This window comes from Sander lucioperca, chromosome 6, assembly GCF_008315115.2.
Source record: "Sander lucioperca isolate FBNREF2018 chromosome 6, SLUC_FBN_1.2, whole genome shotgun sequence".
NCBI lineage: Eukaryota > Metazoa > Chordata > Actinopteri > Perciformes > Percidae > Sander > Sander lucioperca.
In genome coordinates, this window is record NC_050178.1 from 7,752,943 (window position 1) to 7,763,705 (window position 10,763).

At 41.8% G+C, this 10,763-nt stretch overlaps 2 protein-coding genes and 2 long non-coding RNA genes across 8 annotated transcripts in view; 1 reads left to right on the forward strand and 3 right to left on the reverse strand.

Annotated features, from left to right (window-relative positions):
* The window catches only part of col2a1b (collagen, type II, alpha 1b), a 48,676-nt gene extending 42,938 nt beyond the window's left edge, over positions 1–5,738 (forward strand). For both annotated transcript variants that reach the window (XM_031301689.2, XM_036002063.1), the window contains 11 exons: positions 677–784; positions 1,074–1,127; positions 1,554–1,661; positions 1,826–1,879; positions 2,110–2,217; positions 2,464–2,517; positions 2,655–2,762; positions 3,505–3,793; positions 4,061–4,248; positions 4,614–4,856; positions 5,109–5,738. In XM_031301689.2, the coding sequence (XP_031157549.1) occupies positions 677–784; positions 1,074–1,127; positions 1,554–1,661; positions 1,826–1,879; positions 2,110–2,217; positions 2,464–2,517; positions 2,655–2,762; positions 3,505–3,793; positions 4,061–4,248; positions 4,614–4,856; positions 5,109–5,255 (1,461 nt within the window). In that variant the 3' untranslated portion in view covers positions 5,256–5,738. The remainder of the gene's footprint in view (positions 1–676; positions 785–1,073; positions 1,128–1,553; positions 1,662–1,825; positions 1,880–2,109; positions 2,218–2,463; positions 2,518–2,654; positions 2,763–3,504; positions 3,794–4,060; positions 4,249–4,613; positions 4,857–5,108) is intronic.
* LOC116051352 lies at positions 4,270–4,733 on the reverse strand. The gene is made up of 2 exons (XR_004105333.1): positions 4,598–4,733; positions 4,270–4,443 (listed from the first exon to the last, which is right to left on the reverse strand). It is a non-coding gene; the product is annotated as an uncharacterized LOC116051352 (long non-coding RNA).
* Positions 5,739–6,300: 562 nt separating the features above from the next.
* Positions 6,301–9,249, reverse strand: LOC116051351. Its single transcript, XR_004105332.2, has 2 exons — positions 8,975–9,249; positions 6,301–8,914 (listed from the first exon to the last, which is right to left on the reverse strand). It is a non-coding gene; the product is annotated as an uncharacterized LOC116051351 (long non-coding RNA).
* Positions 9,250–9,576: 327 nt separating this feature from the next.
* LOC116051350 (leucine-rich repeat-containing protein 3-like) overlaps positions 9,577–10,763 on the reverse strand; it is a 4,571-nt gene continuing 3,384 nt past the window's right edge. For all 4 annotated transcript variants that reach the window (XM_031301690.2, XM_031301691.2, XM_031301694.2 and 1 more), the window contains one exon: positions 9,577–10,763. This exon is cut by the window's right edge. In XM_031301690.2, the coding sequence (XP_031157550.1) occupies positions 9,864–10,763 (900 nt within the window). In that variant the 3' untranslated portion in view covers positions 9,577–9,863.

A 10,763-nucleotide genomic window follows, 5' to 3' on the forward strand; every position in this document is an offset into this window, starting at 1 on the left:
TGAACATCTGATTGGAATAGAGATGTTGTCCTTTTCAATAAATTTGTGGTTTGGAGTCAGTGTGCAACCTTTCCAGATAAATATGAAGAAATTAATCGTCCAAGCAGTTGCAAAAACATACTGCTTTTATATACTGTATAACACAACCAGGTTTGGTTTCTGGTCTAACTCAATATCTGAGTGGTTGTTTTCAGACTTCAATTGTGCAGCAAAAGCTGAGCTTTTAAGATGTAGACTGGATGTGCAAAAAATAAACATTGACATAAATGTCATTGTTGTCATTGTGGGAAAAACCTGCAAAATGGATTAACACCATGAGATTGTCAAGCTGTCCTGTTCGACTATAGTTATGTTAAGTTTAGCAGGTCTTCACGGCAGGAGTCACTCCTGATTTTACAGAATTCAACAAATGTAAAAAGCATGTCCTCATCTCCATCTGAGAACTCAGAATATCGGAGTCCTGGTGATATCTAACCTCAACTGTTCATTGTGGTGTTTCCAAAAACAGAGATTCACTGGGATGTTAGACTAAATATATAGTTACAGAAGTGTGAGTGAACGTACCAGTGTATGAGTTACATATACAGATGTATTTCCGGGTAATACGTGATGTCTTATAATTTAACTAATTAAGTTTAAGTGCAATACTGAGTCCTCCTCTCCTCTCTTCTATCAGGGTGAGCCCGGGAAGCAGGGAGCTCCTGGTGGCAGCGGAGACCGCGGACCCCCTGGACCTGTTGGACCACCTGGACTCACTGGACCTGCAGGAGAGCCTGGCAGAGAGGTCAGACAGTGGGCAACACACAGCATGTGTGTGTTTTTGGATTCACATCTGCCACATTGTATTTAGTCTCTTCACATCCTGTGACTGAAATGGCAGAATTTCGATCTGGAGGCCAAGTCGATTAAAATTCACTGCTATTTGCATCACGTATTCAATTGCATTGTATTTACACCGAATAATGAATGTGTTATGTCAGAGCAGGGTTCATTATGCAGCGGATCAGTATTCAATAGGACACCTGGCTTGGTGGAGGTGGAAGCTATTAACATTTAATATTGTCATCTGACAGGGCAATCCTGGATCTGATGGACCTCCTGGTAGAGATGGTGCTACTGGAATCAAGGTGAGAAAAACACAATCACGCTACATAAGATACGCTGAGTCGAAACCTCTGTTTTCTGTTAAGGTTAAGGTTTCTTAACAGTCAGTTTATAAAGATGCTATTACTCGGGACAGGGATAATGCTATAATCATACTTGAAATTTGAATTGCATTAGTGACAGGAATGCATTTATCGTACTATACCCTGATTCCCACACTGATGCATTTGCTAGAGTTCATCTGAAACTGTCTTTTTTATTCAAATACCCAATCAGAATCTTAGTTTCATGGTCATTATACATCTGAGTTCGTACACAGTAAGTCTGTACACAAAGGAAGTTAACATTTACAACATTATAATAATCTTAATACAGCGCAGACTAAAGGTAGACAGCAGTACATGCGTATCTTTTATGACATGACTGACCTTTGTGCTGATGTGCTGCAGGGTGATCGTGGTAACACTGGTCCTGTTGGTGCTCCTGGAGCTCCGGGCGCGCCTGGTGCTGCTGGCCCAGTTGGCCCCACTGGCAAACAGGGAGACCGAGGAGAGTCTGTGAGTAGTAACTCCAACATGAGTAACATTGTCTTTAAAAAAATCAAAACAGTGATGCTGTGTCTTTCCTAGGGAGAAGGTTGTTTATCTCTGTTAAGTAAAGAGCATCATTTATAAAAGGTGAAGCTGTAACATCACCGCCTGCTTTTGTTTTTCTTTCACAGGGTGCACAAGGACCTTCTGGACCTTCAGGGCCTGCTGGAGCCAGAGGAATGCCTGTATGTTTCTTTCTAAACATGAACACACAGACACACACCTGCATGCACAGTTTTGAGTTCCAACAAAAGTAAAAAGCAGAATTAGTGTATCCATGCAAAACTGAAATCAAGCCTCAAAGGTCAGTCTGTCTTTTCTAAGAAGATATTGTTCGGTGAACACACTATGGCTTCTAAAGCAACAGAAAACCAAACATTTTTTCCTAATGAGGTTGTTGTCCACTTGTTCTCAGGGACCCCAAGGACCCCGCGGTGACAAGGGTGAGGTTGGAGAGTCCGGTGAGCGAGGACAGAAGGGACACAGAGGCTTCACTGGTCTGCAGGGTCTGCCCGGACCTCCGGTAAGCATTCCGACTGAATGGAAAGCTGTCTTTGTGTTCAGGATATCTGCATTTCATGACACTTATCCAGATTCAGGTTGCATTCATTTCATTAATTATATCATTAGAATGATTGTTATATAGTGCTGGGAAGTAAGTTAAGACTTGTTTAAGACTGGTATTAAAAAGGTCTTAAAAAAGTCTTACATTTAACTTGGTGAATGCTACAGAAACTCTGATGTATGAATGTAATCATTATCTGTTTAGGGTCAAGCTGGAGACCAGGGTGCTACTGGACCTGCTGGACCTTCTGGACAAAGAGTGAGTGCTAATGCTGCCAACATACCTGATTGTTATAAAAAGAAAACTTTGAATTCACTTTGAATTCAAAGACTAATGAAATATGTTTCTTAACATGCAGTCTTTAGTCCTTAACATCAACGTCTCCATATGTGTAGGGACCACCTGGACCTGTTGGCCCTGCTGGAAAGGATGGTGGAAATGGTCTGCCAGGACCCATTGGACCCCCTGGACCTCGTGGTCGCAGTGGAGAGACCGGTCCCTCTGTGAGTACCCACAACAACTGTTACATATACAGTATCTTCTTCTGGAAAAAAACAGGCTAAAAATACCTTTTAGCCAGAAAATGTGACTACAATGTTTTTTTATGTTACTGTTAGTTACAACCCTACATTGTGCACAATATCTTACATATAGAATATATCTTTATTGTCATTGTTTTCAACAACGAAACACAGTTAAGTAGCTCTCAATGAATTAAATCACAGACAAACAAAATTGAAATAGTAAAATATAAAATAACAATAAAATAGACAATTTAAATAGTAAAATATGAAATAACAACAAAACAGAAAAATACACGTTACATGCATGTAACCAATTATGTATTTAGGAATTCAAAACCCTCAGCATTGTAAAATATTCATGTTGAGAGTCTGTGAAACACTCTGACTGCAAAAATCCCACCACATAGTATCATCATGAGTCTAAGTCATGCTGTCATGTTGCTGGGTATGAATTGAACACGGTGCTAGTCCCCAGCTCATACAGTATACATCCCATATAATGTGACCTGCTAATATACATCACTAAGTCATCTTTTTAAATAGATCAAATTATAAAGCAAATACAGGAATTAACTAAGTGATATATAAATGAACACATACAAACAGGAGGGAAGGAGTAAAAAACATTAAAGGTCAAATTAAAAAGGGGTCTAAAACAGCTGAATAAGATGTGGCAAGGACTCCAGTTATAATCCTTCCATCTTTCTTCTTTTCCTCTCAGGGTCCTCCCGGAAACACCGGACCCCCTGGTCCTCCTGGTCCCCCTGGCCCTGGCATCGACATGTCCGCCTTCGCTGGTCTGGGTCAAACTGAAAAGTCCCCTGATCCTCTCAGGTACATGAGGGCTGACCAGGCTTCCGGAAACCTCCGTCAGCATGATGCTGAGGTCGACGCCACGCTCAAATCTCTCAACAACCAGATTGAGAACATCCGCAGCCCCGAGGGATCCAAGAAAAACCCGGCTCGCACCTGCAGAGACCTGAAGCTCTGCCATCCTGACTGGAAGAGCGGTGAGTGACACCCAGAGGAATTGGTCAAATTGGGGCGAGATGATGAAGTTGGTAGAAGAATGGGGGACATTTTCTACGTTGGCAGCTCAAGTTTGGTGAAGTCAAGGTTTAGTATTTGAATGTGGCTGATTCAGAGCCTGTTTTTGAGATATCCCATTTACACAATATTCCGTAACATAACATTTCAATGATTATCAGGGTTTTTTTATGCAGCTAAAGAGGGGGTATAATATGAAGCTGATGTGTTTTTGTTTTTTTTCTCTGTAGGAGAGTACTGGATTGATCCCAACCAGGGCTGCACCGTCGATGCAATCAAGGTCTTCTGCAACATGGAGACAGGAGAGTCCTGCGTCAGACCGAAGCCTGCCAGTATCCCTCGCAAGAACTGGTGGTCCAGCAAGAGCAAGGACCGCAAACATGTCTGGTTCGGAGAGACAATGAATGGAGGTTTCCACGTAAGTGGCACCATGTTTTTCATCAGTTGAGATGAAACATACCCTCCTCTACTATTAGTAATGTAATGTAATCACAGAGCACATTTTATTGGAAAGTCTTTTTCATACAAAGAAATCAGGGAATCTTTGATGTTCATTTTGATTATCGGCCTCTAGCCCAATGTGTGTTAGGGATCAGCTCTAGCCCTCGTGACCCTGCACATTATAAGGGGCTATAGATAATGGGTGTACATAGATAACAGTTTCTCTAAAAAAAAAAAATGTATGTCATGAGGAACAGTTCAAATATTCAAAAAAAGCATGCAAAAGCCATAGTAACTGAGATATTTTCTCACTTCCTCTTCCTTACCTGCGGCCCAATGCAGTTCAGCTATGGTGATGACAGCCTGGCACCCAACACGGCTTCCATTCAGATGACTTTCCTGAGACTGCTGTCCACCGAGGCTTCTCAAAACCTCACCTACCACTGTAAGAACAGCGTGGCCTACATGGACGCCTCAACGGGCAACCTGAAGAAGGCTGTGCTGCTGCAGGGCTCCAACGACGTGGAGATCAGAGCCGAGGGCAACAGCCGCTTCACTTACAGCGTGATGGAGGACGGCTGCACGGTAAGAGTGGACAGATTCAAGACGCATGTACACTACACATGATATTTCATGTAAATATACATGCATGTACTTAATCGGAACATAAGGATAGTTAAATTGGTACACAATTCACTTTCTCTTCATGACAGACATTAACCACTGTCTCTCTTATACTCTGGTGTTCACTCAACTCACCAAGCCAATTTCATTCTCTGCAATTTTGTAGTAAGTCATAGGTCATTAACAGCTGTTGTTATTTTTCCCTCTGCACAGAAACACACGGGACAGTGGGGCAAGACAGTGATCGAATACAGATCGCAGAAGACCTCTCGTCTGCCCATTGTAGACATTGCCCCCATGGATATTGGAGGAACAGACCAGGAGTTTGGAGTCGAAGTCGGGGCAGTCTGCTTCTTGTAAAGAACGAGGGAATGAAAAGAAGAGAAAGAAGAAGTGGAAATTTGAAAGAAATTAAATGAAAGAGGAGCACACTTCAGAAAAAGAAAAATCAAGACACTTTTTTTAAATGGGACTTTTTTTCTAAGTAAAAAGTGCTTTTTCCAAGTCGAACTCCGTAGGATATCTGCACTGAATGGCACCAGCAACTGTCATCTGTGATTCATCCAGCATTGTCACCTTGCCCCCCCCCCCCACCCTATGGATACCCAGCACTACCCATAATCTCCCCACTACCCTGGGTGAACAGCAAACCCCCCCCTCCCCCACCACCACCCCTTCCCTTGAACAAGAAGGAGGAAGTATGAGGAGAGTACAGGAACATACCAGGGAACTAGAGAAAGAAAATGTGTTGGTGTTATTTATTTATTGTTTAGGTTTGGGTCCCATGTGTGGTAGGACTGAGTTTGTTGCTAAGTAATAAAAAGCCCACTTACACATATAAAACAAAAAAAAATATATCCACCAACTTCCTCTCCTACTTCCTCCTCTTTTCTAATCATCCCATCACTCTTTTGCCATATCAACTAAAGCATACATATCTCTTTGAAACCAAAAATCTAGCTACATAGAAAGTGCAGGTGTTCCTATTTCTACCACCACAGAGTGTATCAAAAACCTACTGTGTATTATAATAAAAGTCAATGGTGCTATTGTTGTAAAACAGTCTGTATTTTTTAACAACCAGATACTCATATGTAGTGACTTGTATATATGTATATATATGTATCTGTGTGTATACATATATATACAGTTTCTCACAGAGAGCATTTCAACCTGGGATTTTGGATTTCAGGGTGATGAATGTCCTTGCCTCGCCCCACCCTCCTGCTTCAACCCCCGTGTGTTATCAACCGTGCCCATGATGACTTTTTACAATCATGGCACGTCCAATTTGGATTTAATTTTCTTTTTAGTTTAGTTTTGATATTTTAAAGCTACCTCACACTAAAAAAAACTCAACAAATCAAACTGAGGCCTTCTCCCCCTAAAGCTTTTTATACAAACCCTGTATTTTAATATTAATATGACCAATAGAAGCTTGGTCATGAAAGCCCAGTCTGCTGCCCCCCCCCCTCCATTTGCTGTGACCTTTGACCCCCACCCCTCTCTACTTCCCACCATCAGACCCCTCATACAGGGTGTGCCCTCTGCCCCGGTGTACACACTCTCTCACACACACATACACACACAGTTGAAGAGATTCAGGGTGTGTTTGACTTTGTTGCTCCAGTTCTACAGCCAGCGCAGAGGGCTCATTTGTGTGAGGTTGTGTATATTTTTTATTATTAATAATAGTATTATTATTAATAATAATAGCATTATTATATTATTATTATGGTCATGACTTGTTTTTGTTACGTTTTAATTAATGTAAATTGGAAATAAAAGACAAAACCAAGTAACAGGCTGAAGTTGCTTTTTATTTATATCCTGTTTTGTTCTCCCCCGTGTTGAAATATTTGGGCCAGTGGTTTTGACTCTTCCGCAAGGAAGAAAAAAGTGTCACTGTTCCCTGCTGCCACTGTGTGTTTTTGTGATGATATCCAGATATATTTCCAAGGGGGAGAAACACCTCAGATTTCAAGAAAGGGCAGTGGAGGGGCATTTTGATTTTGTTGATGGTGATTTCTGAAAATCAAAGAAAAAGTTAAAGGTGGAGGTGGTGAAAGTTCATATCATGTACTTTTATATATGTAAAATAGTTTTTCAATCATTTCCTTTTGTTTAAAGCATGGTAGAATAGAAATAGGAACACTGCCAACCATGATCAGCTCATTCTGTGAATTGATAGTTTCCTGTACTTCTACTACTTCTCTTCATCTTCTTGCCTTTTTTTCAACCTACAGTAGCAATAAAAGGTAGAAGCATTTCTATGAACAAAGTAGAGCAACGTTTGTTTTATTTTTTATATATTTGTTGTTGGTTTTTCCTAAAAGAACTTTTCGACTGATCACGTATTACTTAATGTAATGGTTTCCGATCTATGACTTTATCCTTGTTTGAATAATTATTGGCATACAAAAAAACAGAAGCTAAAACAAAGCACTGGGACAGAAATACATCACCAATAAAAGACAATACCTACAGAAGAAAACTACACACAGAGGGCATGCTTGGTTCTTGAGTTTCGGGTTATCACAGGATCACTGTACCTTGTTATGAGCCAAAGTGGGTTAGATATAGTATTAATGGTTAGATATTCATTTAGGGAAATTGAACTTGATACATCAACATTAGATGTATGATTTGTGACAGACAGGTAACATTCAGGAAATATTCTGATTATGTAAATCTACACAGTGCTTCACAAGTTGATCCATTAACAGAACAAATATCAAATTCTTATTCCAATCTTTTGGGCTGTGGTCTACCACCTGAGACCAGGTTTTATGGACCAGTTATAATAACAATATCAACATTGTTGCACGAAAGTTTTAACTGATTCTAGCTCTAATACACAGTATTTATACTGTATTTATAACAACACAAACTTCAATCAGTCTTTCTCTGCAAATTAAAAAGCACACACACCGCATTTAGCAAGTTACAGCACACATAAAGTTGTCTTATTCTAGGTTTCGCCTCAGCCCAGAAGCGATAACATGGGGCACAGCACTGCACAGCAATCTATGAACACTTAGAAGGTTGTAACTGTACACTTTGATCTGTCACAGATTAAAAACACATAAATAACAGTCTACAGTCATGCTAGCGGCTCTGGGAGGCTGTACTTAGGCACAGTGGTGCTTTGAGCTAAATGCTAACATTAACATGCTAACATGCTCACAATGACAATGCTAACATTCTTATGTTTAGCAGGAACAATGTTTACTAAGACCATCTTAGTTTAGTGTGTTAGCATGCTAGCATTTGCCAATTAACACTAAACACAAAGTACAGTTGAGTCTGATGGGAATGTCATTAGTTTTGAGAGAGGCCTTTTAGTTTCCAAATGTAACAGTGAAGAATGACAAATACTCATACATTAACCACAATGAACCCTCCCCTCAGAGAATAATGCTCCAATATTGCCAAAGTTAATATGAAATTAAAAACAGGTGGCTGTTAATCCAGTCAGGTGTGGTCCCATATTCAGTGCACGTACAGTATACAAGTCAGGAATGGCGTTAATCTTAAAATAGAAGGCATTTAATGTACTGAGGAAAGGATTCCATTTATTATCAAAGTGTTTTTGCTTATTTTAACAGTGGCTTAAAAATCAATTATGACAAAAGCCTATGTGGAAAATGGGAGACAGAACTATTTCTATACACCAATCAGTGCAGAGAGGACTGAAAAGCAGGACTCGAGATTAATTAAAGCTAAACTAACAGCTTCTCTCAAGATAACAGGCTACATTAATCTAATTTATGCCAACAATTTCTAAATCTGTCTGAAATTGTGTTGTACCAATCAATGACAAGCTGTGTGTACACTAAGCTGTTCAGATATTTAAGAGCTGATTGCTGCAGCTTGGAGACAAAACAGTTCACCTCCAGTTCTAATTGCTTCCTGAGAGTAAATTTAGATCAGCAGTTCTCCACTGGCATAGAAACCACTGGCTTTGTGACCGTGTATTGGGAAAGGCTTAAATAGCATCTGTGCAAAAAAAAAATAATCTAAGTATAAATGGCCCATAATAATGCACAAAAACTCCACATATGCACAGACACACACACACACACACACACACACACACACACACACAAATGAAACAGGCAATTAGATAAGGACACACATTTGAGTTTGCACACTCTCCTTTTCGACCTGATAAAGTACACACACTCCAGCTGATTAGTGGCTTTTAAGTGTTCATTAAGGGTCAGTTGGTCAAAGACTCCTAATTAAAACGTAATGAAAGATAAAAGACCATAGTATTGGGCTTTGTTATAGAAAAAAGAGAAGGAAAAATGGAGTAGCCTACAGAGAGAGATAGAAGGTTATAAAGTTCAAAGGGCAGTGGTGGCCTAGAGGTTAAGAAGCCAGCTTGGGACCGGGAGGTTGTCGGTTCGGACAGGATAAAATCTGGGTGGGGAAAGTGAAAGAGCAGCGCTTGTCCTTCCCTCATTACCACCACTGAGGTGCCCTTGAGCAAGGCCCTTAACCTCCAACCGCTCCAGTGGAGCTGCTCAGTGGCCAGCAGATCAGACTGTGGTTGTACTGGGCAGCTTCCAGGTATGAATGTGGAACTGGGTGAATGTGACAGGTCGTCGTTGCAAATGAGAAATGGTCTCAATCGACTTACCTGGATAAATAAAGGTTAAATAAAAAAAAAAAAAGATTTGTCTTTCTTTGTCTCACTCTTTTCTCCCGGTGCACATGGTAGAATTACTTCATAAATATCTTCTATTAAATTGAGAAAAATGCAATAGGTAAAGAATCATTAAGAAAAACATGGTGGGGATGCTCACATATAAAGAAATGTTACAATCACAAAACACAGCTGTAAAAAGTTCATATCCACTGGATCAGCATCTTTCAGTAACTCCAAACAGCATTTTGAAGTTTATCAGTACATAAAAATTCCATTTGAGTATTATTCCATATAAATTACAGCCGAGCAGGGGTTCAGAAACCAGTGCTCAGAGTATCTGTCTCTGTAGGGGTCTTGCGTGGGCTGGGCAAACTCTTCAGGTACTCCAAATGCCTGCGGGTCTCTGCTTGGTTCTGCCTCACATAGTACACTACATACACAATGACCATGAAGAACCATACAAACATTGTCACCAGCATGGCTACATCAGTGGTTTTCCTCTGCAGGTTGCAGAAATTCACCCCAGAATCCAACAGTTTGACCAGCGGTTGACCGGCGTGCTCACCCTGGGACCCCGGGTCCTCCCACCTGCTTCCCTCACCCACCACCCTCACAGAGCTCTCACACACAATCCCATTCACCGTCTCGGGCTCTAGGTTCAGAGTCTCCATCAGCTCCTGAAGGGCGCAGTCACAGTGCCAGGGGTTGTGGTAGAGGCGCGTCTTTGCACGAGTGGAGCCAAACTCCTCTCTACTGGCCTGCCTCAATTGGTTGTGTGAGAGGTCCAGCAGGCGGAGCTCGGGGCCCAGATGCCGCAGGGCCCCCGAGGCGAGCGAGTCGATGCGGTTGTGGGACAGGTAAAGGTCCCGCAGGTGGACCAGATCGCTGAAGGCAGTCTCGGGGATGTTCCGGATGTAGTTGCGTTCCAGGTGGAGGGAGACCGTTTCTGGTGGGATCCCCTCTGGGATCTCCCGCAGCCCCGCGTCTGAGCACAGCACCGTGGCCGTGTCCCAGGCGCAGTGGCAGCTGTCTGGGCACTGGGGGGACGCTTGGCCCCACAGAGCCGAGAACAACAGTGAGACGCGCAGCCATGAATGAAGATCCACTCCTTTACCTCTCCGTTGTTTTCCACTGTCGCTGCTACATCTCTCCTCACACCAGCCGGTGCACATCGCCTCACCATAGCCTCCTGACACACACCAGGTCCCAATCTC